This window comes from Varanus komodoensis, unplaced genomic scaffold (genome assembly GCF_004798865.1).
Source record: "Varanus komodoensis strain SLA01 unplaced genomic scaffold, ASM479886v1 scaffold37, whole genome shotgun sequence".
NCBI lineage: Eukaryota > Metazoa > Chordata > Lepidosauria > Squamata > Varanidae > Varanus > Varanus komodoensis.
The window spans coordinates 4987218-5014453 of record NW_025335889.1 but is presented as its reverse complement, the minus strand read 5'-3'; the positions used below and the strand labels follow the sequence as shown (position 1 = coordinate 5014453).

General features: G+C 42.8%; 1 protein-coding gene across 4 annotated transcripts in view; it reads left to right on the top strand.

The window, feature by feature from the left end:
• SRC (SRC proto-oncogene, non-receptor tyrosine kinase) overlaps positions 1–27236 on the top strand; it is a 96682-nt gene that overhangs the window by 36696 nt on the left and 32750 nt on the right. For 2 of the 4 annotated variants that reach the window (XR_006415684.1, XM_044440208.1), the window contains exons 2-5: positions 15128–15203; positions 22954–23199; positions 23770–23869; positions 26823–26840. Coding sequence is in view for 3 of the 4 variants with exons in the window: in XM_044440208.1 (XP_044296143.1) it covers positions 22962–23199; positions 23770–23869; positions 26823–26840 (356 nt within the window). In the remaining variant the exon portion in view is untranslated. The remainder of the gene's footprint in view (positions 1–15127; positions 15204–22953; positions 23200–23769; positions 23870–26822; positions 26841–27236) is intronic. The other 2 variants (XM_044440210.1, XM_044440209.1) reach the window with 2 other exon arrangements.

The window sequence follows — 27236 nt, the reverse complement described above, 5'->3', positions numbered from 1 at the left end:
TTCCTTTATTTCACTAGGAACAAGTTGTTTCTCCCTTCTCTTCCCTTTTGCTTGTTTGACTCCTCACTTCCCCTTGTCTTGCATCTGGAGAGATGTAAGATGCCCAGGCTGTCAATTGCATGTTATATTTTCTGCTGGCAGAAAATGTGGGATTATCATTGTTGCCCAGAAGAGCTGGTGGGGGGCAGTTATTCCCACCCACATAGTGCAGGGGTACATGGGGAATGGAGCATGTTGCTGACTCCCACCAGCTGCTGTATAAGAAGGTATTTATCTCTACTGTAATTGGTTCTTCCCCAAATTTAAACTATTGCTCTCTATGCAGGGGGTCAGGAATGAGTCAGTGGGGTGTTGAAGGTAATTAACAAGAAGCAGCTTTGAGTGGTGGAAACCCTTAGCGAAGCTCCTTAGAAAAAACTCAGCTCCCCGCTCCTCATTTCAGCTGTTGATGACAGCATGGAATCCAAAGAGGAAACAACATGTCTAGACAGAGCTGCATTAGAAAGCAGGTGAGTGTCTGAGATAAGGATCAGGTACTTTGATCAGTCAAGATTATGTCATCAACATGGAGTGACTCATGGGTTAAAGTAGAGAGCATCTATCTTCGAGGGTTGCTGGTACCTCCAAATAGTGGGGGTGCTATAAGATTCACTCCCTGCTTCCCTCACTTCTTCCCACTCAAACCTCTGTCTGTGAGTGCTTTCTTTGCCAACTATGATTTCTCAAGGAAAGCCTCATGTTTAGAAGCAATATACTCTATTTCCCAAAGGTTTTGAACATGGAAATCCCATTCAATGTACATGGGCTGGTTAGCTTCCCAAAAATATTAGGCTGCTGTGCTGTGGAAGTCATAGCACTAGGCTATATGGAAAGAAGTAAGCTGTTGAACATAGGAAAGTGAGTTAGGCAGAGGTGGGGTCTGAGCACCTGTCCTGCCCCCAAATCATTGGCCTTTCTAGAAATTGCCAGATCTAACCCAGGATGGTAGGTCCATATGCTGCGAGGCACCCAGAAAGCCCATGGCTAATGAGCTACATACAAATCGAATGAATGAAATATGCTGCTATGCCATGCTGTGTGTGAATGCTTCCTCTTCCCTCAAGCTTCCCATGTTAGAAGAGGCAAATGGCAGGGGGGACCCCAAATTCAGGCTCACAAAGCACTATTGCACACATGGCTTTTAAAAGGGGTGCAGGTGACAAATGTGTATTAATGCTGCTGTGACCCATGATCATTGAATGCACCCCATCCTCCATTTTAGTCTCTCTCACACAGGCAGTCAAAGTATAACTATTCACTGTTTCAGAAAAAGAGAACAACATGCCTACATTTCTGTATGCTGCTTTATGGGTGCAGGCAGAAACTTGAAGTCATTGCTATCAGTTTAGTACAAATATTGAAATACATCTCACAGTGGCGGGGAAGATGGTAACCCTGATGTCTTCGGGTTAGCTGTGGACCATTGGCCACCCTAGCCTGATCCTAGAGTGTCCAATTTCCTGACCCAGCCTTTTGGTGGAAAAACAAAGGCATAACATTTAAGATGAGCACATGAAAGGTGTTGATGCTTGACTAACTTGCTGTTAAATGCTGAAGTTTAATGTGGCACTTTGAACACCAGCATTTGAAGAGGAGGATTTTTGAGTAAAACTCTTGTAGTTCTTTGTTGTTTCCTACCTGGTTTTTAAATCCTGATGTGGCCTAAACATTCATAGTATGGCTGAAGACTCTCTGCCTGCCCTGCAGCCACATATCTTGGCTCTTCCTCCTACTGGGTCTACCGATAGCAATCCACAGTGGAGTGTTTACAGATCACTTATGTGGAATGTTGCCTGTCTTAGCAAGTACTTCATATCTTGCTTGCTTGCCAAACCAAAATACAACTGATGGTGACGGCAGAATTGTCTCTCTAATCTCACAGGGAGGCTATGTGGTCTGTACAATAAAGACCATAACTTCTGTTTGCCATCTAATCACAGAGATGGGCTTCAGGATGTTTGTTTGTTCAAGGCTTTCTTGGCCAGACAAAGTTGATTGCGCTTTCCTAAAAGACAGTCTTGTGTCTTTCCTTTATTGATTCAAGTAAAGCCAGGAATTTTGTCTTTGGCTCTTTTCCCTTTGCAGAGTAGGAGTGAACACTTCAGTGTTAAATTAAATTCTCCTCTACTCCTCTCTGAAACCTTTGACCTCAGTTTAATTCTATGATGTATAATGTTTGGTTCATGGTTCTTTGGATAATATTTGCACTTTCATCTTAAGGAACAGACACATTCATGATCTTAAAATGGGGGTGTAACATGTCCATTGGATTACTTCATATAGGATTACAAGGTTAGCTTGTTTCCTCTCCCAGTCTAGTAGCTAAAAATTGACTTGCTGCTATCATTAAATGGATCCAGTTAGCTAACCCAGTGGGGAAGACCTAACTGGATACCACCTAAATTTTGAATTTTCTGAAAAGACATCATCTCTACAACAAAGAAACACTATCTGCCTACTGAATTATCATGCTTGCTAAATTAAAAGAGGGGGATCTCTTTAACCTTCCTGGTTATTGTTTCCAATTTAAAAGCTGCTGTATGTAAACATATGCATGGGAGTATAAAATCAAGACAGTGCCCAACTGGAGTTCTTTAACAAAGCTGACATGGTATCTCCTACCTTAAAAAGAATTTAATGAGTGCTTATTCCATTAAAAATAGTAATTATTGTGCATATGGTATTGAAAAACGATTGTTTAGTATTCTTTGCAAAAAAGGATTATTTGTTAGATTGTGTTGTAGCCTGGCTATCAAGATGTTCAGGTTGCATTCTGGTTATCTTTCAAATCATTTCCCCACATGGCTCAAGATACAGGGAAGAAGAAACCACGGTCATGCTACACAACTTCACGCATCTGAAAAAATGATGTTTTGCTTGTTTGCCTCCTCCATTTGCTATCCACAGCCTAACTCTTGATGAACGATTTATAGCATTTGCCATCTCTCATTTTAGTTATTTTTACAATGGGCTAGGATTGCATAGCTTTTGAGTTAAAGGACTTGCTTTTGTAAAATAGTACACATGGCCACTCAATGGCTATTTGAACTGGAGTCTTCTCAGTGCTAGTCCAACATTATAAACTTGGACCCCCGCCCCCATGGTGCCTATGCACCCAAGCACACTTCCCATGACACCTGTCAAGATCCGCTGGCCCTCCCAATTTGTTTCTTTCTTTGTTTGTTTGTTTAGGTGGGTGTTTGCAAAGTGAAATGGCTGGTCTGCTGCTGCCTGCTATCTTTATTGTGATATTGAGAGTCCAGAGGCATGCTTAAGGACTGAAGATGACTGGGTGCTTTTCTTTGCACCATGCTTGTGCACCTGCTAACTTATCAAGAAAGATAGGGCATATTTGCACATAATGTGGGTTGGTTATTCTGTAAACAAACTATGAATACAACAATTGGGCTTACTGCGGGTTGTTGGACCCTCCCTCCTTTGAACTCCCTCCAGGGGACTCCTCAGGAGGAGCAAGTCTTTTCCTCCTGCCCTGCTGCCATGAGAAGTTTCACCACAGGTTTTTCTTTTTCATTTTAAAACATTTGTAAGAGGCAATGACTGTAAAGGTCAGCTGTCAAGCCAACTTTTCCTATACCCCCCCTTGCACAGCTACATGCAGTCCTTTTCAAATGCTCCAGTGGCACCTTGAAAGGGCTGCTTTTGGCAGCCCAGCTTTCTTTTCTTTAATTGCCCCCACTTGTGTGCAGCATGATCAATTTTTCATTTAGAAAGATGAATGCAGCTGTGCAATCACAGTCTTTCACAGTGGCCTGACTGCAGAGATTCTGAGGCTCAGCCGGGTGCAGGCTGCCAAGGTTCAAGGGTCAGCCCCAGTCATTGCTCCAGCCAAGGTTCCCAAATCCGTTTTCCTAGCCCCACAATGGGGCCAGTCATCCAGGTTCAGGCAACACAGCAAAGCACCCGTCGTGGGTGCAGCAACCCCAGCGAAGCTATGGGCTGGCGGGCTGGCTTGTAATAACCTTACTATTCTATGGTACTGTACTGCATCTTCCTCCTTCCGCTGCTGTCCCTCATTGTGCAACACAGATAAAGAGTTAGCTGTGTTTCTCTCAGTCCCTCCCATGATGTGTAGTGGTGGTGCTTTCTTTCTTTAACGGAGCTGTCAACACTGCATTGAAATCACTCTAGCCTTGAGATATTTGGGTGCAACAAGGGTTCCTTTATGCAGGAGCAGCAGCGGGCAGTCAGTTAAGAGTAACTCTCTAGCAGAACTCAATGAACGCTCTGGTGCAGCTGGATGTCCTTGGGCTGCAGCCATTGATGTAGTCTGTCTGCATCAAGGGAACGCTTAGTCTCTGCACTGGCTTTTGCCAGCATGCTCGGTTGTACCCTGAGGGAAGACCAGGGCAGGAAATTGTGGTAAGACATATAAATTGCTGGAAGATAATCTCCCAGCCTGATTGCAGACAAGGCAATAGCTCAACTTATTATCACGTAGTGCTAATTTGGTGCCGTTTTGTAGAAGCTAATATTTACTTAGCTCAGTGTTTATTAGCAGTACCAGCCAAAAGATATGGTATAACTGTTCTGTTTTAACAGGCTTTTTGAGGTATGGAAAAGAGAGACAGAGAATTGGTTCATAAGTAGTAGCACAGATAGCCAAAGTTGGGCACCTGCTGGGGGCAGATGGCCACTGATAAGAATGTCCTGGAATTGCTGCTTCCCTTCACTGTTGCAGCGTGTTTGTTGATCTGTTCTGACCTGGATAGTGGAGATGGTGAAGAGGAGTAACCAGAGATGCCACTGCCTAGTAGCTCACAGGCTCCCTGCATGCTAAGCAAGCAAGTGGTAGCAGTGATACCAACAATGGAAGGAGTTGAGCAAGAGCAGCAGCTGATCATGGTGATGAAAAAGTGGACCATGGGGGGACAGTGCTATCGAGACTGTCTTGACCAAGGACTCCCCCACGAAATCTGGCACCAAAATCTGGGTCCAAACCTCATGGAAGCAGATATCCACTCATGCAACAAGACTTCTTCACCGTCAGTTCCCTACACAGTCCCTCCCCTCCGGGTGCCTGCCCCAAATCTGCTCCAGAGGATCTCCCAATTCTGCAGCATGAAAGAAGACACATACCTCTCTAGAGGCAAATAAAGTTTATTGATGGGGAAGGGAGAAAAAGATCAGAGAAAAGAAATGGAACAATGCTGCAGGCAAAAAAGTATAATACCTAAACCTATCTTGTATGTTACCTAATTTTGCGTCTTTCAGTGGGACAGGACCCAATCTAAGTTCCAAGAATTACACTTGCCTAGAGACAAGTTGGCCCAGATAGATGGAGACAAAGGGACAGTCCCAAGCATTCTGCCTTTTGTATTCACACCCATAATAACACAAGGAAGTATCTTATTGAGCTTGTCAAAGGGTAATTTCAGCAACATTCCCAGCCTCAGTAGGCGGGGGTGGGGGCGGGGGTGGAGTCCACACAAGAACTCGGCTGAGTTCACTTGGCTCAGTTAACTGAGTCTTAGTCTGGCCTTGACAGCGTGGTGAGCTATCTTGAGATCACAGGTCCACAGGTGGTCGCATCATTTGCTGTCAGCTTGGTCAAATGCAGTGGTCGCATAGTCAGAGTGAAGGAGGAAAATGGAGTTCTTCGCTTAAACTGTACAGCAAGAATAACATTCTTGACAAAGTCCATCAACACGTGGGGTCCCAAAGCAGGGAAGTCTGAACCAGCCTTGAGGGACCCAACAGAGACATCTGTGCCTGCATGTGAAGGAAATAGCCCTGCAAAATTGTCAGCACAAACATGGTGAATGGTTACTGCCATGATTCTGTAACAGTGGCCTGGTCCTTAGAGAGATCAGCAGAGATTTGTAAATCGCTCTCTAGACAGTACCCCTTCAGATTGCAAATGCAGCCTCCTGTGCTCCCCCATACTTAAAACAATATATGTCATGTAGAAAAGATAGTATTAAGAAGAAGGGTTCTTACCAAGCCTGCCCTTTCTGATCACTCTGTTTTTAAAAAAGTGTAAGGTGTGTGTGTGTAAGATTATCTAATGTGAGTCCCCCATCTACAGACTGAGCCAGTGGTTTAATAGACTGACTCTACCGATTTGTGAGAAACAGGGCAAGGAAGGCTCTGCCTTCTGTGGGGAATCTCTAAGGGCCCTGAAGGTAATCTCTAGGGGCACCCTAACAGATGCCCTTCCGTGAGATCATAAAGGAAGAGGAGGATTGTTGCAGCTCTTCCCTCCCATGCTGGTCTTGCTGCCTCTTTGGAGGGGTCTATAGAGTGCCCCTGTGCCTGGCTAGGCTTTGTCCCTGCTTGAATGGAAAGGAACCACAATTGCATATCCTGTTTCCCTAAAAGATTATAGGCTGCTCAAAGCGGGTAGTATTTCTGTCTAGAATGGCAATTTTCACCATTATTTCTCCAGGGATGTTTGAAACTGTTGCTGCATCTTCCAGTGATAGTTTCCATAGAAGAGAGGTGGGGGACCTTTTTTTGCAACCAATGGCCACATTCCATTTTACAGTGATTTGCAGAGAGCTGTATGCCAAAGGTAGATGAGGCCCTCGTATTTTTCCCCTCCCTCTTCTTTCCCACCAAGCAGCCTACCTGGGGAGGGACAGAGAGTTCAGATAGGTCTGAATTGATTGCTTAGAGACAGCTTGTGAAATTAGGCCAGTAGCTGCTTGCAGCCCTGGGGCTTCAGGGAGCCTACCCATGTTTTAGGGCATCAGCAGAATGTGAACAGTCTTCACAGTTTTCAAGACACTCCATTGGCTCTGGGCTAAGCCCTTTAAAGAGATCTAACTTCCTAGTACAGTTTCTATTTTATTTTAGGGCTTTGCATGATGAAATTCTGTTTACTCGTCCATTGGCTCATTTGCATTAAGAGCACTGGAGCTTTCAAAGTCTTGCCATGTATCAGTCTGGGTTAAAGGAGGGAGGGGGATTGCAAAGGCAGGAAGAGATGTCTGTACATCTCTGATATGCTCTTAGCAGAATTTTACAGCTGACTGTCTTCTTTTTAATTGCTTTGGCTGAGTGGAGGGACATAGCAGAAGGCAAAGAGAGACCAGTTGCTAAATTCTGCCTTGTTTTGTCTTTAGAGAGAAAAATTGCACATCTCAGCTTATCTAGAACTTCACTCACTGCTTAATCACTGCCATAGGGAGAAGAATAGTTTGTGGGTTTTCAAAGCAGACTTTTACTTGAAGGTGGTCTGCCCAGCTTCCAAAGTCAGAGTTGTCTTGAGTAATTCAGAACACATCCTTGGCTAGTATATGTCTTGCATGGTCATCTGTATAAGGAATGGAGGGGAGGAACCACTTGTGTTTCTCACAAAAAAGTGGCATAAAGTTAGTAGGGATGAGTAGGTCTAGTGCTACAGACAAGCAGATAGAATGGGAGAGATAAATACACACACACATGTGTGTTACACACAGCATTCTGGGGAGGCACAGAATGTGGAACTGGTTGCAGACTTCTGCTTTTTAGGATTTTCTGGAGGGCTTCCCCCCCAAGTTTCTAGACATTATGACTACAGATGAGCACTTGATCATGTATAGCCAATGCCCGCTGGAATTTCAGATGCCAGAAAGGGGGCTGAAAACAATTTATTTGGATTGGGTGACAAAGGTCTTTTTTGTTTCTGTGGTCAAAGGAACGTTATGGGGAGTGTTTACATGGTCAGATCTATTACACTGAAACGGGTTTGTGGTACTCCTTAAGAAGGAGAGGACTTCTAGATGAGGCTTTTATAGCCTCATTAGATCACATTTTATGGGAAATCCAGACATCATTTTCTACTCATAACCCTCTCATGTTTTCCCACCTCTTTTTTCAGTAAGGGAGAAAATGGAACTCATGCTCAGTGCCATCTGATAAATTATGCAAGGAGCCCTCCATCTGGTAGCAAATTGGTTTATTATTGCACAAACCTCTAATGGGATAGAGTCCATCACTGCGCCGGGGGAGGTGTGTGAAAAAAAATGTTAGTGAGTCCCAGCCTATAAGTCCAATTTGGAAGACTGTAAACACACCATGTGCTGCTCACAGCATCAGTCTCACAATGCCCCCATTCCAAGAAGCCTTCCAGGGTTGTGGTGCATTGTCTCCCTCAAAGGCTAATGGAAACTTATATATAGGAGAGTGGCTTCTAGGAATTGCCATTGGACATTTGGCCTGCCCTTTAACCAGTGGTTATGCCTGGCGTGGCATTTGTGCCCTGCCTCCATTTTGCTAATGGCAGACCAGAAAGAGACACCACAGAAGAACTTCCTCCTGGAGCCTGCTTCCCTGTTGGTCAGGGATGTTGTCCCTGATGAAGAATCTTAATGAAGGTTGAGTCTTCCAATGGAGGAAGATCGGCCATATCCGTGTCCATTGCCTCACCCCTTCTTTGTTCTCCAGGCAGTGGAAGTCCTGGCAGAACTGAATCTTCACGCCTCTGGTTACCCACAGCAGTCAGAATCCATATTTGAGGCTGAAGCTCACTCCAGGCAGGGACAAGAGCCTACAATGGCCACCATAATTGGGAGTTGTCAGCTGTGAATTCAGGGCAAGTGAAAAAAAAAAGCATTGTAGTTTAAGCTTCTCTGACTATTCTTTTTAAAGTACCTTCTTAATCTTATTTTGACATTCTATTCTATTCTACCTTCTGTGTTGCTGGAATAGGATCAAGAAAATGTGACTTATGAAAGTAGACGCAAAGATGTCCTTACAAGTGTAAAGCATCCTCTTCCCCCTATATTAAGACAAATAAATTAACTGAAAACCAACAGCCCTCCATATTCTTGGGATGTCCTTTATTCAAATGTCAGAGGCAGTGTGCAGATGGGGGGCAGGGAAGGTCTCATTAGTATGTGCTGCAATTCATAGTTGAAACACTTGATTCAAGTGTGTGGCTTCATGCGGTACAATTATTTCTAGGGAAATATTAGTCGAGTACAAATTATAAACCATCTTCTTTTAAAGTGCTGTCAGTCAAATGCTGCTTATTTTCCTAATCAAGCACACTTAAAAATGTGGGGAGGGGAGATTGTTGATGGAGGAAAGATTGACACAGTAAAATAAAGCAATTGCTCACTTGTACTGCAGTGTACAAAGAATTTACAAGGTCACAAGCCTTTTAAAAAATGGTTCAGAATAATACTACATGCACACTCTGGAGACACCTGAGAGGTGCAATGCCTGTTTACTCCTTGTGGCTATTCACCCCCACTGTTTTGTTTTGACAATGTGCCCTGGGAACCACAGGTGAACAAGCGCAAGTCTTAAAGTCTCCATGCATGCACGCATCTCTTGCTCTTTCTTTGTGTGCATGAACATGTTGGGGAGCACCTCTTTGTTCAGAAGCTTCTGTCACAAAACTTAAAGTTGTCTGGTTCCTGGAAAAAACATTAATTCTGCTCAATGCATTTCAGGGGAAAAAAATCCTTCTTCATGGGCCACTTATCTTTCTTCAGATTTCTCACCTCCAGAGCACACGTACACACAGCTAGTTTCAATGCCTTTTCTGTGTTGAATTGTTCGATTTTATAAGCGCCCCAATCCCCAGAATTTTTTTCTCCCCCAAAAAGTGTTGGGTAGAATAGATATATTCTTCAGACACCTGCGAACTTCCTCTCATTTGTTTTGTGATATACAAGTGCCTTCCCCTCTTGTTTTTTATTGTTTCCTGAATATGTTGCTGTCTTAGATGACCTACACGCTCCATGTAGAAACATGAAATATATTAATTTATTTCCTCAGTTTAGTGTCAATATTTTCCTTTGTTGGTCAGGCTTTGACACATGTTTGGCTGTGTATCTATCCAGCCAATCCATTTCTGAATACCTCAGAATGTCAACTTTTTAAAGCATAGCATAAACAGTAAACACTTGATACATATATGATTGACAGTAGCAGACGGATTTGGACTGGGTGAGGTGGCTAGATAAAAGGGATGGATGAGACCAGTGGAAAAAACAATGCAAGACCAGGCTTTCTGCCTACAATCCAGAGCGGTAGCAGTTGAAAGCGAGTTTTCCTTAAAGCCCTGGAAGAGCTGGTGCAAACGGGATGGAAATTTTTCCTAGGGACAACTAATCAATGCCTGGCATCAAGGCCTGAACAGTTGCTAATGAGTCTGTAGAAATGAACTGGAACAACTATAAATGCAGAACCAAGGGAGCTATGCAACATAATGCCCAACAGGGCCAGAACATGGTAATGAACTTGCAGCCCAGCCTCCATGCCACAGAATTGCCACTTCAGGTAAAGAGTCCCACCCATGCTTGGAGCCTGACTTTTAGAGATAGCAATCTCTTGACATGTCAGATCAAGTGGTGTAATAGACATTGCACCCTTTGCTGGTGGATTTATCTATTTGGAAGGAGAAGCTTGCTAAAGCTTCCAATCCTATAGGAAACCTGTCTTGAGGCCTAGGAAGGGGATGAGGTTTTAAGACGGCCTGTTGCCTAGCAGCCCTTCCATACTCCAGTTCAGTGTTGTTCACTGCAAGGCCCAAAGACAGCTGGAGGCTCCTTATCACTTTATGTGTGGTTCTTTACCTCACCACACACTTGCGCATCAATTCACCCTCTTCCCCCCTTTCTTTCTTTGCACCAGCTATTTGCTCTTAGTTGGGACTGTCTAGCTTTGGCTTGTTTAGTGGTAAACTGGCTGTTTCAGGGCTACCGACAGCACAGGCCCATAGTCAGGTGGGCCCTGGGGGGGGGGTGCTCCCCTAAATTTTCTCCTTTTTTAAAATAAAAAGTTTACACATTTGTCTTTAAAAGCATGCAATCCAGATGAACTCACCTCCCTCTGTGGTGGGCAGCTGTACCCCAAATGGTTAGCCTGGCAGCAGGCCTGCCAGGAAGGCTTTTGGGGTAGAGAGTTTGGAGACTGGCTACTCATCACCTGTTAGGCAACTGAGGTGGAGAGGAGGTGGGGAATGCAGGTGCCATTGTAAGTTAGCTGTAGCTGAAGCAAAAGAAGCAAACAGTGTCACAATAGGCTAGTTGCTATACTGCAATGTACGATTGCTGTGGGTAGTGGACAGGGAATTTAATGTGCAGGCCAGTGAAGAGTGCAGTGTGGACCAGGACTGTGAGACTGTGCAGCACAAAATGGACCAGGGTGATCCATCAGTGATGAAAAGTAATCCATCCCCATCCAAGGACAAAGTGATCCTGTCAGACTTCACCTACCTGGTGAATCATTGGTGAGACCTTGCATGGATATTGTGGAAGAGGATCGAGGGAAGGAGGAAGAAGAGATGCTGCCCATACACAAGGAACAGCTTCCAAGTGGCCCTTGGTGGCTCCAGTTTGCTTTAGTCTCTGATCTTGTAGATCATTAACTTTGCACAAGCAGCAAACTGGCTGGACAACCTGACATTTTTAGCCCCAGCTGGTTGTTTTGAGGTAGCTCAGATAAGAGGTTTGAGGACAGCAAGTGCTAGGTGGAGCAGTACCCTTTTGAGAAGTAGTGATACCTCCATAAGTATCTTATTTATTTGTTATGTTTCTGTGTGTAACTGCTGAACCTTTCTTTAAGCAGAGATCCATCTCCCTGTGTAGATGGTAGCTAGAACCAAACTTAGTGGTATTCCTGTCTAGAATTTATGTTTAGATGAAGAATGGCATGAATCATTTTAACAATACATCTGAATATTCAAGGCAGTTTAAGTACATGATCTTGGTCTAATCTTACAATAACTCTGTAAGGTAGGTCAGTATTATTCCTATTTTGCAAGTTGTTGGTTAAGGCTGGGAGTCAGTGGCTTAGGATGGCAGCTTGCACATTCTGAAAATAGAGGAAATGATTCACCAAAAAAGAGGACAAAAGAAAACATAATTTGCATAAATTGGTGTATGTATAGCTGCAAATCTAATTCCATTTTTCTGGTGGTGGGGGTGGTGATGGAGTTTTAATGCAAAACAGAAGATGCTGTGTTATCTTCAGGTGGCTGGCAGTGCAGTTTAGGATGGTTGTCATTGCTAACATTTCTAGAAGTGAGAAGAATGTTAATTACAATGAGAACTCTTCAGACACAGCAGGATAAAAGGGCTTCAAATGTGCAGTTCGTCTTTAAAACAGGGCTACAAACAGCTGCTGCAGTGTTTCTGCTTTTACTGAAAGAAGCTGATATGCTAGCAGAGGCAATTCAGCAACTGCAAGACACATGACTAGTAAAACGTATTGATGGGTGGCCATGTAGCCTGCTTTGCAGAGCACAGTCCTATATTTGAAGGGCTATCTTGTCCAAGTCCAATTTAAATAAGAAGAACCCTAAGAAGGGGGAACAGGCTGGGGCTTTGATGTTTCCCATCAACAGCTCACCTGTGGGCAGCAGAATGAGCAGGTACACAAACATCTTCCTACAGACTTCTACATTATGATTCAATCAATTTTATTTACATTAAAGTTATAGTAACAATCTCTAAATGTACAAACCAGCATGTGCAAATCTTATGCATAGCAGTGTCCTCTTTTATTTGATGCTATGTCTCTTTTTTTTGGCACTGGAGACTGAAGCTGGGGGCTCCTCAGCCAGGGAAATCATCTCCCTGATTCTTGGTATAGGTATAGGGTATACAAGGGAGACCCCAGCAACTGCCCCAGTAGTGCTCAAAGGATGAGAATGTTCCCCTGGCTAATTCATATTAAATGACTTTGTATTCTGTCAGTCTGGATAGACTCTAGAGATAAACATGAGATTCTTTCCTCATCGACTGCTTTGCTGTATAAGCATGGCTCGTAGCCCGGGGCTGCAGGCAACCACCACCTCTTTCCTTGCTTTGTGTTGACTTGGTGAAGTGGAGCAGAGAATTGTCCCTTCTTCATGCATGACAGATCAGGAAGGCAGTCTGCTGCTGACACCCATTTTCAGTAATGTGAAGGTGTGAGCGCCTTATATGCTAGTTGCTCTGTTATCCTTGTTTTAAGACAAAATAGGCCTTTCAACTTTTTTAAAACTGAAGAAAGCAACTGCAATTATTGGGCATTTCTTTGTTTTAGCCAGCCTCATTTTGGTGTGTATGTATTTTCTTGAGAGCAGTAATTGTGTAATTGTTATAATGTGGGATCCCAAAGTATTTCCTCTATATACTTCTGCTCTTACAGAGACACTGTGTTTCCCAATGAAAAATAGAACTCTTTTGTTCCAACTCCCTATATGTAAATTATATTTTTGATCTTTGATAATTAAAATATTTATATTTGTCTTTCTCTTCCAAATGGATCCCTCAAAGTGACTAATAGCCATATAAAATTTAAATCAAGGATGGGCAGTCTGCAGCTCATGAGCTTGCTTCCTTTGTTAGTGATAGCTGGGAAAATCCTGGGATTCTCTTGCTAGTGCTAGAGCATACAAGGAAAATCATTTTCTCATCTCCAATCTCTAAGGTGGAATTGGAGATAAGGAAAGGGTATCCCTTCACAGGTGCAGCAAGTAAAAACCTGGGCTTTCCCTTCCCAACAGTGGTGCTACAGTTTGTGAAGGAAACAGTTCCCTTATTTAGGCTTCAGTAGAAGACTGCTAGTTAGGATATGAGTGTGTATGTGCATGTGAGTGTCTGTATGTATGTACATGAGTTTATAGGTGCATACATACACATGCACACATTTGGCTCCTGGCACACACCCAGTGTGCCCTTGAAGCCAAAACATTCTGCATATCAGATATCCATCAATAATATTTATTGTAATTGTGAATGCTGCGTGGAATGTGGCTGCATAAGTGTTGCTGGGAAAGTACAACTGATTTCCCCCCCAACATAATTTCCTATATTTTTAAAAACAATGTGTGCTGATTTTTATTATATTTAAAATATCTTTAGAAGCTGAGCACTTCTCAGGTCTACTACTGGATTGCTGGCATGCCCATCTGGCCCAAAGAACTAGACCAAAAAGTGGCTGTGTAGCTGGAGGGGTTGCCAGAAGCAAAAGATCCCCTGTGTGAAATAAAGAATGCTGTAGAGAAGAGAGATCTGAGTCTAGGAACAAGAGTAGGAATTTAAAGGCCAAGCCAGGAAGCGAGTTAACTAGGCCAGAGGAGGAGAATTCAGGGATGATGGTGGTAGCTACTGGATGCAATGAGTCCAGTGAAGGTGAGAGGAGGAGGAAGCCGAGAAAGCACGGAAAGAACTGGTATGGGGGAGAATGAGGAATACTGGGAGACCCAAGAGCTACAGGATGGTGAGTCTGGAGAAAGTGCACAGCCTCCATAGATGGTTACCAAGAACAAAAGGCAGAAAAAGGAAGAAAGGTTATAGTACCCTGGCAGGGATTCACATGTGAGACAGGAAGCCAGAGAGGTAATTGCTTAGAAAAGAACTTTTCAGTGCCTGGGAAGCAGGGTGAGTCTAACCACTGCCAAAGTGTGTTTGTTTGTACCAATAAATAATTCCTTTGAATCTAGCTGCTGAGGTGACTGCCTTTCTTTGACAAAAAACAAGAAATTGTGTTTTGAGGCTTGTGGTGTAGAAATGCTTCCAACTAGTGCAGAACAAAGAAGAGGCAAGGTTTTCAGTTCTCCTTGAAAAAAGAGCGGATGATAGATGTGGACCAGGAAGACAAATCCCTCCTCAGTCATGAAGCTTATTGGCCCAGATCAGACATAATGGAAACTATTATGGTCTCTTGCACCATCAGTGAGCAGCTTTGAGGTTACCTGCTCCCTTTCCTCTCTAGTTCCTTTTTACATGCCTAGAGGAAGAGATTGGAAGCATTTGGTTACACTTTTAAAGTTTTATTCTGGCTTGATCTGGAGTATAAGGATTGCAAGTATGTGCATGGTGATAATGTTAAGTACCTGTTGCTGTTAAAAAGAGGCAGGTTTGGTCCTATGCATGCTATGTTAACATCCTGTAAATTTAGCATATAGTTTGGCTTAAGGCTGAATTCCTAAATATGTTTACTAGGGAGTAAGTCCCATAAAACACAGTAGGAATTACTTTCACTGCCTGGCTGCAGTCCCAGGCTTGCTTACTTGGAAGTAAGTTCCACTGAAATAACTGACCTAATTCCAAGTTTTCCTATTTAGGATGGTGCTATCAAATCTTGTAGTTAGACTTTGCTTTTGAGGCTTCTAAATCAACATTTATGGTTTTTTTCCCCTTAGATTCCAGAAAAGTTACCCTGGATTGATTTTCTGCCACCCTGTCCTCCATAGAAAGGCTCTTGCCTGACAGAGCTATGTGAGTAATTTGTATTTCTGTATTCCTACTACTAACAGCAGTTACTCAAACATTGGGAGATTTTCCTCTAAAGGTGGCAGTGATCACTTTTCAAAGCAAAAACTCTTGCACAGTATGTAATCTATGTTTTGAAACACCAGATAAAACTCATACATGCTAAAAACATAACATATGATGTTGTCCTTAGGTCCAGATTATCTGGAAGCTGTCTGCGAGTTACAGGTCAAGGCTGCAGTTTTCATATTGCAAGGGAACTGCAGAAGCCCAAGGTGTGTCCTGGTGTAAACATTGTCCAGCTATGACTAAAAGTGGATATTAAGTCACTGGCCTTCACTTGACACCAATCCAATAAGGCACTGATATGGAGTCCTCATTTGTTTGGGGGTGGGGATGTGTGAAGGCATATGGCTTATCCATATGCTATGCCAGAATGCAAATCACAAAACCACTGTTTCAGCTGCACCTTTCTAGAAGTCACCATTATCATGCACATACCTATAGACCTGACTTTTTGAAGCCTTCCTTTCCTCTTTGCCTTGCTTCCTAAAAAGGAGAGCTCAAACTGTGAAGGGCCTGAAGCTGTGCTAAGAATGCCCTTTAGCACTAAGCAATCACTACTCTGTACTATTGAATGCTTTCTCCCACTGTTTTCCATTCATGGAGGCTGGCAGAGTGCCCAGGATTTTTAGACCAGGAGTCTGAAAAAATTGATTAGGTATTAGCTTTGCAAATGAAGAACTGGAAGAAGGAGAATGTGGGGCAGTCAGTGCAAAGAACCCCTCTGACTGCATCTATTAGATACTGTTTCCAGCATGGTATGTTAGGGAAATAATGAACAAACGGATGTACGTGCATGTGACTCTAATACTTCTTCCAAAATGTCACAGGTCTGCATTTGTATTGCTAGATTGTCCTTAGTTTAATCCCTACTTTAGAACTCTACAGTACAATCAGTATTCCCTGCAGACATGAAACTGAATATGCAGGATGGAGCTGTTTATGTTACGAACTACTATGGATGCCAGAATAAATGGCTACAGACTTGCCAGCAACACATTTATGATAGAAATTGGGATTTAAATTTATACAGTTGTGAAGTAATTAAAAGGGCTGTCTAGAAAGAATCTTACATTTTAAATCTGTTAGGATCCTGTTAGGATTTTTTTTTTCTCAACCCCATGTATTCGTGAATTTCCAAGACTAGAGAAAAGATCATGGATGTTTGCAGAGTCGGAGTAGAAAGAAAGCATGTCTCTTCCTTCATTTTGTTTACACTGAAAGCTCTTTCTGATCTTTGATATTTGGCTCTGGAAATTACCCCACTCTGTATTGACTGGAGTCATGCCTCTCTTTAAAGAATATAGCTTTACTCCTTTGAAGTTTGTCTTCTGCAGGTGCCTTTCCATGTGTCATATGCCCTTTGTGCCACACAGTATCATGGATAACATTTGTCAATAGGTGCTGAATAATTTTGCCCTGCCTCCATAGAAGGGGATAACACTAGATCATGGGTAAGCAGGTATCTGTTGGTAGATAACCAAGGTATCTGTTGGTAGATTTTAAGCTATTTGCAAGAAAACTGCCAGTGTTTCTGTCTACCAGTTGTCTAAGGACAGCAACAACTTAAAAGTTACTCCATCCTTGAAATTAGGTTGCTGAAATGAAGACATGTTGGTTGGTTGGGAAGAAATCCAGGAGTAGCTTTTTGTGAAAAGACTGCAAGCTCATACCTAACACTGAAAACTAATTCTTTCAGAGACATAATACAGTGGTACTTTGGCTCACAAACTTAATCCATTCCAGAACTCTGGTCGTGACCCAAATTGGTCATGAGCCAAGTTAAATTTCCCCGTAAGTTTCAACGTAAATAAGGTTAATCCGTTCTGTAACCATTTTTGTAATCAGAAAAAGGTGAAGCAAAGTGACAAAGAACAACAAAGATCATGGCCATCTCCCCCCCGCCCCCGAGCACAAGTGCACCCATCTCCCCTCCCCCGCCCCAGCACAACCGAGATCACGCCTGTCATCCCTGCATGCGCCTGTCATCCCGGCGCACTGCGGGGGGGGGGGAGGGACGGGCACGAATGGAGCGCACTGGAGGAGGGAGAGACTGTTGCGATCTCGCCCTCAGCATGATTGCGGCCATCTCCCCACTCAGAGCGGGGGTGGAGATGGCCACGATCATGCTGGTTGGGGGTGGGGGAGATGGCCGAGATCGCGCCTGTCTTTCCTGCAGGAGTGCGCCCATGATCACGCACATCTTCCCTACACAAACACAACTGTGATCATGGCCATATCCCCACTCGGGGGGATGGGGAGATGGCTGTGATCTTGGTTGCCACTCAATGCGGAGTTCGCAACCCACATCAAAATTTTCATGAAATTTTTGTTCGCGACCCGATTTGGTCATGAACCAAGGCATTCATGAGCCGAGATACCACTGTACTGAGGAGCTGCTGCATACTGGACTTGACGGACAAGTGATCTGACTCAGTATAAGGCAGCTTCCTATGTTCTTAAACATGATGTCCCTTGTGTGGAATACCTCCACATGGCACCAACTCTAATATTCTTTCAGTGCCCGATTAATGCTACTCCCCATACCAAGGCAGGTGACAACTCTAAATAGCACATGGGGGTTATGTCAGCTATTTTCACAAGCCTAGCTCTATTAATCTGTCCTAGCTGTCATTTAAAATTTGTTTTTTGTATCTCGGGAGTCATTATATCTCTGGCATTTTTTTTACACTGTTACTCATATTTCTACTCTATTTTATTTATTAATTGTACAGTGCCCACAGAGCTTTAGCTGTTGGGTGAAATAGATATAAAACCAATAATTATAATAATAATGATGTTAAATCTCTCTCCATCTCCAAAGAAGGGCTGAAAGGGCTGGGAAATTCAATGGCACTTCTGCTTTACACTCTGTATCTCTTTCATCTTGCAAACATAGGAGTGTATGTTTGCTTCTCAACCATGAGCTAAAATATTGTATCTGTCCCTAAGTGGTAGACCTTGAGGTTCTCGTAAGAAGGAATCAGAGTAGATCACTGAAGCCTGGCATCTGCCCAGCCCTGCATTATATAGTCATCATCTCTCTGCCTCCCCAAATTTCTGTGGTTCTCAGGGCACGGAGTAAGGAATTTAGAAAACAGTTGTAGCAATTGCTTCAAAACAGTTCTGTCCCTTTGCAGTGCTTTTCTTTCAAGCCTTAGCCAGTCTAGACTTGCCTTCCTTACTCATCCAGTTCCAGGAAAGGCTCCTGATTATGTCATGCCTAATTGGCCAGAAGCCAGCGTATGAGAATGCTGGTTGCACCCCATCACATTCCACTTCACCTTTGCATAAAGACAAGGTAGGAGGAGAAAAAAGATCCCCATCCTCCAAACATTCGGGTTGGATCCACATTATCATCCAATCAGGTGTCACATAAATTGCAAACACGTTAAAGAAACTGAAGATGCATTTTGAAAAACTGGCTTTATAATACATACCTTGGGTTATATGTATTGGTATTATAACACATACCCTGGGTTACCTCTACTGTTTTGTAGAAAAGTAAAAGGTAGGGAAGAGGGAGAAAGAAGAGTAAAGTACATCTTTTGCAGCAGCAGTTGATAGCATGAACTTGTTGGTGTAGTCAGCACCACGTCTATGGAAAGCCTTTCAGATATAGGGAGGTGCTGTAGTTCAGTGGAAGAACACATGCTTTGCCTGTAGAAGGACCCAGGTTCAGAACTGGGAATTTCCTGGTAAGTTTAGGAAACTGTGGAGAACTGCTGCCAGTCAGCACTGATAATATTAGGCTTGATGGACGAATGGTCTGTCTCACTTGGTATAAGGAAGTTCCTGAGTTCCTAAACATGAGGGCCTTTGGGTGGAATATCTCGATCTGGAGAGGTCTCTGCCTCTCTCTCTCTCTCTCTCTCTCTCTCTCTCTCTCTCTCTCTCTCTCTCTGTGTGTGTGTGTGTGTGTGTGTGTGTGTGTGTAGAGAAGATGATATTGAAAGGATCCTGAGGCAATCCATCTGTATTTCTGCTTTGTATTCTGGACCTATCACTCATCTTTAAACCCTATGGGTTAGGTTACCATTTATGAAGCTGAAAGTGTGTGACTTTCCCAAAACTGCATAACAGATAACATGGATGAAAATGGGGCCTGAATCTAATGACCATCAGGTAAAATTTTCGCATTGGTCTTGGCTCCATCCACATGGGATGAATGGTCCTTATGGTACTCGGTGTCCTAGCTGAATTGACCACCTGGAGCCAAACAGCCAAGATGCAGGAGTTCTGTGATTGTTTCTTCCAAGCTTTTTAAAAGTTATGAAGCATCTTCAAGTAGTCTCCAATTTTCATCAGAGCAGTGGTGTTATGGGGGAAGTGGATAGAATTCTTCTCACCCCATGTCTTTTCCTGAATCAAAGTTATCCCTCTAAAGATGCTGTTAGTCTTTTGGAGAGGAAAAATACAAACATAGCACAGGTATTTAGATTCTACTCCAGCAAAGCTGTGGGAGAGAGTTAATTTTAATCAGGAAATCATTAAATACTCCTTCCTCAAACACCATTAATTGAAGTCCCAGCAGCTCATTTGACATAAGCAAAACACTGTGACATCCAATCAAGAATCTTCGAGGGAAAGCAACTTGTCATTTTCTTGCAGTGTTGATGACAGCAGCTGAAGATTGGCTAGCAGGTTACTGATGCCATACACTGGCTGCATTCACACATAATGATAAGGCATAATCCTGGCTTTGAAAACCTCAGTGTGAATAGGCTGCATGCTTGTGCATGCTGTACTTTTGCTCCTACTTCTCTGTTTGCTTGAGCTGGTTAAGCAAAGAGGGGGAGAACTTTGTATGATGTCCAAATCCAGGGTGATGATTAACTGCAAAAGCAGCCACTCCTTCATTAAGAGGAATGCAGTTATTCATAAAGATTATGGATCATATAAAAACTTAAAATGCACCTATAAGCATTCACTTACCAAGAAAACAACCTGACATAGTATTTTGGGGTTTCTTCTTGCTACTGCAAGGCAAAAAGAATGGCCCCACATCTATCTGTGGATGTCCCTAGAAGCTAGCTGGTATAATTGCTGTTAATGATGACGACGACTGTGAATTAATGACGTCAGTAGTGCTTGAGTTAGTAAGTTCTTAGCTTTTTCACTTACTTGCCACTTTCATCACCAGTGATTTACCTCATTTGTCCCTTAGCTCTCCATTTTCCTCTGCATCGTTTTTCTCTTTGTTTTGTTGCACAGTAGGCCATGCTTGCACTGATATGGTGCCCTACAGCACTTTCTTTTCAGTTCATATATTCTATTTTTTGCACCCAATGCCCTGAAAAACATGTACAAGGAAAAGGCCAAGCTCGGCCTTGTCAGCTCGGTACATGTTCAGTTCTGGCTCAGCAATAACCCTGAGAAGGAAGCATTGTGAAAGATGCTCATCCAGGCATAATCTTGAACTGCAGTGGGCTTTTATCCAAAACAGTTGATCTTTCAAACACATAAATTATGCAGACAAATAGAATGCATGTTCATACCTGCCATGTTTGAAAATATGTAGAGTGGGGATTGAAGTTCCTTCTTCTGATTGTAAAGCCCCCATGCCTTTCCCTGCCTATCTGAACTAGTTGAGCTGAAACTGAAAACAATTTCTATTACTCTAAATTAGCCTTCTCCAATATGGGTTCTTTGGAATAAATTGTGCCATAATGCTTGTGATTTTTGATCATTTGTATGATGAATGGTGGAGGGTGTAGTTAAAACCTTTTGGAGGGATCCTGGTAGGAGAAAGCTGCCCCAGTTCATATTCCTAAATAACCTTTTACACCTCCATGATTCACAGCTTTTATAAACTGATCAGAATAAAGTTTAATCTAGACTAAGGCCTGTAAGGCTTAGAGTCAGAGATATGATAGCAGTTCAAGTTTACCACGGTTGTAATAGAGCAGAGATCATTCAAGGAAAATAAGAAACTGCCTTACACTGTGTCAGACTATTGTCTATCTAAGCCAGAATTGTCTGCACTGACTTGGGCAAACAATCAGATGTCACCTCCCATCTGAGTCTTTAACTTAGAGATGCCAAGGATTTGAACCTGATACCTTCTGCATGCAGAGTGCATGTGCTGTCAAGGGGGTTTGCTTCAGTTGCAAAGGAATAGTCTTTCTGTGCAACTGAAAACTCTTTGCAAAATTTACCTTCGTTTCCCATGACATTTGCTGTTTTCAAACAAACCTATTCCTTGAAACACAGGATCTCATAAGCTGTCCCTACGTGCATACAATCTCTACATGCAATTAAAAATCTTGTATTTTTCATTCTCAAATAAGGTTGGGAACTTCCCCTGAGTTTTTATCAAGTTTATCACTCCAGGTTAAAACTATGGTATACCCACCACAGGGTCCCTGCTTGCCTTATGATATGGAGATTAGTTCTTAGTTTAGATAAAAGATTCACACACCTTCCTAGTCTCTTGATGACTGATAGCCATGGGAGCCAAGAATGAAATTTTCATGGCTGTTTCGACTCTGTTTCTGTGACTTGGGGCACAAAGGGTGGCAAGCAAGAATACTTTGTATATATATAAAATGCTTCATATTACTCTGGCAATCTTTACAGTGGTCTTAAGACACAGATTAATATTGTTATCCCCACACTGGAAAAGGGGATAGGCCATCCCACTTCTGCTCCTATCCTCTGATCTCCATGTTGGGAGAAGCATGAGAAAATATCCCCGGTACAGCTACATGCACATGAAGCGTTTTCTCATTCCCAGCTATATGAACATATGAAGCTGTTTTATATGAAGTCAGTAGTTCATCTAAACCAGTGGTGGTGAACTTACGGCACGCATGAAACAGCAGGCACACAGAGCCCTTTCTGTCGGCACACGAGCCAAGTCGCTCCAGCATCGCCCCAACAGCTGAGCATTGGATAACAGCGCACATAGGGGCCATGCGCATGCTTGGAAAGGAGTAGCGGCACCAGGCGATGACATCACAAGCCGCAACTCACCTGAGCTTTCGCATGACCGGTCAGGGCACTGCCAAGGATATATATATATTTGCTTGGACTGACTGTGAGTTGCTTTTTTCTAAACTAAAACCTCAGTTTTCAGGTTTCATTGCAGTGTTGGCACTTTGCGATAAATAAGTGGGCTTTGGGTTGCAGTTTGGGCACTCGGTCTCTAAAAGTTTTGCCATCGCTGATCTAAACCAATGTTGTCTTCTCCTGCCTACCAAGGGTAAGAATCATGCAGGCTGCATACAGCCCCCGCCACTGCCTTTTTTGACCCCCTACTGCCACCACCACATTTCGTTTGGAAGTAGCAAAAACATTGGCAGGTAAAAAGGGTTTTTGTTTTGTTTTTTTTACTTTAAAACAAGGCATGTAAGGAGTATGTACCTTGTTTTCAAGAAAAAAAATATTGCCAGAAGTGTTCCTAGGATCATACTTTTCTATTTCAATCTTCCCCCAAGTAGTTTATAATGGTATCAGACAGCTAGCTTCTTAAAAATACCACATCACTGGCAGGCCCAGAAGGGGGTTCAATTAAACAAAACAAAATCTTTTTATGTCATTTCTAGCATTGTATTTCATAGAAGAGTGTGTATCTCTCAGGAAGAATCCACTTCATCTTATTGTGCAAGTGAGAAAACGCATCATCTGGAATCCCAGAATTTGCAGGTCCTGAAGTGTGATACTTAAGCTTTGCTGTCTTTCTCTCTTGCAGCTTGGATCATGGGGAGCAGTAAGAGCAAACCCAAAGATCCCAGTCAACGGAGGCGCAGCCTGGAATCCACAGAAAATATTCATGGTGTCTGCTCTGCTTCTCAAACTCCCAGCAAGACCACAGCCCCAGATGCCCATCGGACCCCCAGTCGTTTATTTGGAAGTACAACTCCAGAAACAAAGCTCTTTGGAGGTTCAAATACATCTGATATGGTCACTTCTCCTCAGCGCTGTGGGGCTTTAGCTGGTCAGTATGACTCCCATCATGGGTAGTCATACTTCTTTCATCTATCTGGAATGCATTTCTCCTAATGTGCATTGCACACGGAGAGGTACAAAGCATTCCCTGTATGAATGTTGCACTTAGAAAGGAAGGTGCAGTAGTCCTCAAAGAAAAGATGAGAACTAAACTTTCCAGACTGCAAAAGGTAGCCATGTATACCTCCAGTAAGAATGCCTTGATTTTGAGGATGGTATCGCTGAAGCTCACTTTTATTGAACTAATATACATGTTTTGGGGTGGGGGTGGTGAAAGTTTTCACTCCCTGATGTACACCTGCTCTTTTTATTCTCTACAAAAGTGTTTTTCTCCAAACATGCAAATATGATTCCTTCACTCATACAGCTCCATGTACAGGGGTTTTCTAAGACTGTACAGTGAATGCATGTTTGTCAGGGAGCAGAAGCAGTTGGCCTCTGAAAGGGACTTCAGTGCATTAATTGGCTGTGCATATTCTGCCTTTCAGGCGTAATAAGAACTTAACTAAATGAAATTAGGAATGGTATATGGCTACTGACCAGATTGCTGCTGTTCCAGGTGGAGTCACCACATTTGTGGCACTTTATGATTATGAGTCACGGACAGAATCTGACCTCTCTTTCAAGAAAGGGGAACGCCTCCAAATCCTCAACAACACGTAAGTATCTTTTGCCCAGGTATAGGACTGTTATATGTAATTTTGTAGTAAATTTGCTGTTCTTCTGTATCCCATAGCTATGGCTGCTTACATTTGGAGCTAAAAAAGATCTAGCTCTTTCCTTTCTCTTAGGGTAATTTAAATACCTGAGCTTGGCTGGAAGTTTGAGTCAATATATGTTGTATTGTCCCAATCTCCAGTGGAGAATAAGTGTCAAGTAGCAGCTCATGCTAATCCTAGTTATATTGATTTTTTCTTCTGTCCTTCAAATAAGCTTCCAGTTCCCTTCCCCAGTGCAGGAAAGAACTGGTATCATACAGTCACTGTGTATGTAGGAAGTGCCTTCCTCCCTCTTTCACCGCTGACCATGAAAGATCATAGGACGTAGCCTCAAGGCAGGATTCCCAAGGCAGCAACCCAACCCAGACTGAGGGCCTGACGTGGCATGGCTGGCCCTCTCCACATTTCCTCCCTGGTAACTTCTGGCTAAGCAAGACATGCAACGTGACAGCACTGCATCCTGTGTTTCCTTCCCTGCTCTCTGTCTCATTGGCAGGTGTGTGTGTGTGTGTGTGTGGAGCAGGCAGAGGTTGTGGGGAGAATGCTGTGCCTGACAGCATTTCATGTCTTATTTAGTATAATATTACCAGGGAGATGGGGATAAAGAGAGAGATAAGGTAGAAGTTACATGTCTCCCATGACGTGTAGTTAGGCCTTGACCTACTTAATATTATTGTACATTTCAAACAAAAAGGTGCCTTCCAAGTGCCTAAAGAAAGGGACTCCATTCTTATACCTTGGTTACCTGCGTTAAGCTTTGTTTTGCTTGAATGCCATGCACAAGGGTGGGCCACATCAGCAGGACTATTTTTGCCCCCAGACGCTTCTTTTATTGATTTGATTTGTATTTCTCCTTTCTACCAAGAAAATTAGCTCACAAGGTGTTCCACACACACACTCACACAATACATAATATTGGTGCGTGTCCAAACTGTTCTTGCAAACAGGCTAATGATTCTTGGATAATTTATAGACACTATAGATTTCATCCAGAAAAATGCATTTGAGAGTGGCAGGGATTGCGGCAACAATGCATGTTGCCTACTTCTGACTTTGCAAAGCCTTTTTGGATTTGCAACAGAAGGTTATGACCTTGCCATTCTATAATAATTTCCAAAGTTGGAAGCATGACTGAATCAGGTTTCTTACTTTGGAGCCCACTATACTTTCAAACACAACATTTTTCTATCTTGTATCATATATCCACTGAGACTAGAACCTCCATATGCCACAGCTGGGATAGAGTGGAAAATAATCTATGGGATGGTTTCTGAAGTGGTTTCTGCTGAGAGCTAGTGTGCTTAGAGTGTTCGACTTGAGATTCAGGAGATCTGGGATCCAGTCCTCAGTCATGGAACTCACTAGCTACCTTTGAATCAGTCACTTCCTCTCAGCCTAATCTACTTCACAGGGTTGATGTGAGGATAAAATGGATAGGAGAACCTTGTAAGCTGCCTTGGGTTCCTTGCAAGAGGAAGAAAAGTCAGATATAAATGTAATATCATAATAACAACAACAACGATAATATGAAGGATGTCCTTGTACATCTGGCTGGGATGGGAAATCTATGCTACTGGATCCAGCAAAATTAAATACTCAGCTATCCAGCTTCATCCCATAGGATTCTTGGTAGATGGGTGGCCCATGCCAATGAGATATTTTTATCCATATTTGCTGGAAGCATTTAGCCCTTAAAAATAATGATGTCCTTTCAGAGTTATGCACCACCTAAGACGAGAGCAGGGAATTACTGCACTTCCATCTCAGATGCTGGGAATTGGTATTCTTGTATATCATATGATCATTGTGAAGGCAAACAGGATAAAGACTGTAGAGCGCTTTGCATATTAAAAACACATTGTAAACAATTAATGTTATTACTGCCATATGACTGAGCAGATGGAAGTGGATTCCTCATGGCAGATGTGCACTCACCCTGCTTCCTTCCAGCAAATGTATTTTCACTTATTTTTCTGCTATCTAAATATTGCATCTGCACTGTAGGCTATCTACGCATTTCTTTGACCTGCTGGAATTCTTCCTCTCTTAGCTTAAAGTTGCCTAGAACTATAAGAGAACTTTATGAAAGGCTGTAGTTAGCTAATTCTTATTTCTGCCTCCCCCATCCTTTTAAAGCTGGATGTATTTAATCTGTTTCCCTGTCCTAGTAGGCAGTGTACATCTACTTATAAGATACTGGGGAAAGATGATATGTGGGATAGAGAATTATCCCCATATCGTGCCCCGTTTGTGAGACAGGAGACTGGATTAGAGGGGTGCTGGTTTGTTCCAGCATGATGCCTGTAGTATGCAAAAAGAAAGCCACAAGCACAGGTTTTGTTGTGCTCTCAATATGAGATGGCTGGATAAGCGTCTCCTAAGGTGAGCAGAAGGGAATTCTTGCCCTCTTCACTGTGTAACTCAAACAAGTTCCATGAAGTGCTTGTACCTTGGGAGGCAGAAAGTGCCAGATTTACTGATCACTGGGGGAGAAGATTATCTGAAGACTAGTTTATGCTTATCCTCCTCTTGATATGGGGGAAATGAAAGCAGGATTGGGACTGTTCTTGAATGTTCTACCTCCAAGGTACTTTTTCCACATTCACCTGTTTACCAAGTAATCCAAAGGATTCTGAGACATCAAGTTCTAGGGTACACATTTAGTTCACACAGGGCACTGACTAGTTTTTCACCCTTGCTGGTGTTCTCATTGAGAACTCTTGATAAGCTCTGAGGAACATGCAGAAGTCCTAGACATTCAACATCCAATGTTCTTAGGGCTATTAACCCTTGTGGATGCACTTCTTATTTTCAGTAACATCTTAAAACTATGTTTCTTTTAATTTAAGCCTTCTCTCTCTCTCTTTCTCTGGCTCTTCATGCTTTCGTTTAGGAGAAAGGTGGATGTCAGGTGTGTATCTTCTATTTGATTGGTATAAAAAGTAAAAGCTAATTTCATTTCTGATGTCTACATTGTGATAAAAGGGTTGGAGTGGGGAGACATTTTAGAGCTGGGAAGCAGAGTAATATTACAGAGAAAGCTTGAATCCTTATGATACTTATTCACACTTGGTCATCTGGCTTGCTTGTTGTGACAACCCATAATTTAAAACTGTGGGCTACAATTTGTGAGGCATTTTGCTGCCTTGCTAAACAAACTATGACCATTATTTGTGCTTTGGTTAATCTTATGTGTAAACCAGGAATTCTCTCCTGACAATCCACATAAATAATCTGTTGGGGAGGGGTATCATTTCTCTGGCTTGGCTGGAGAGGCAAGCCAGCATTCCTGATTTGCATGTCACAG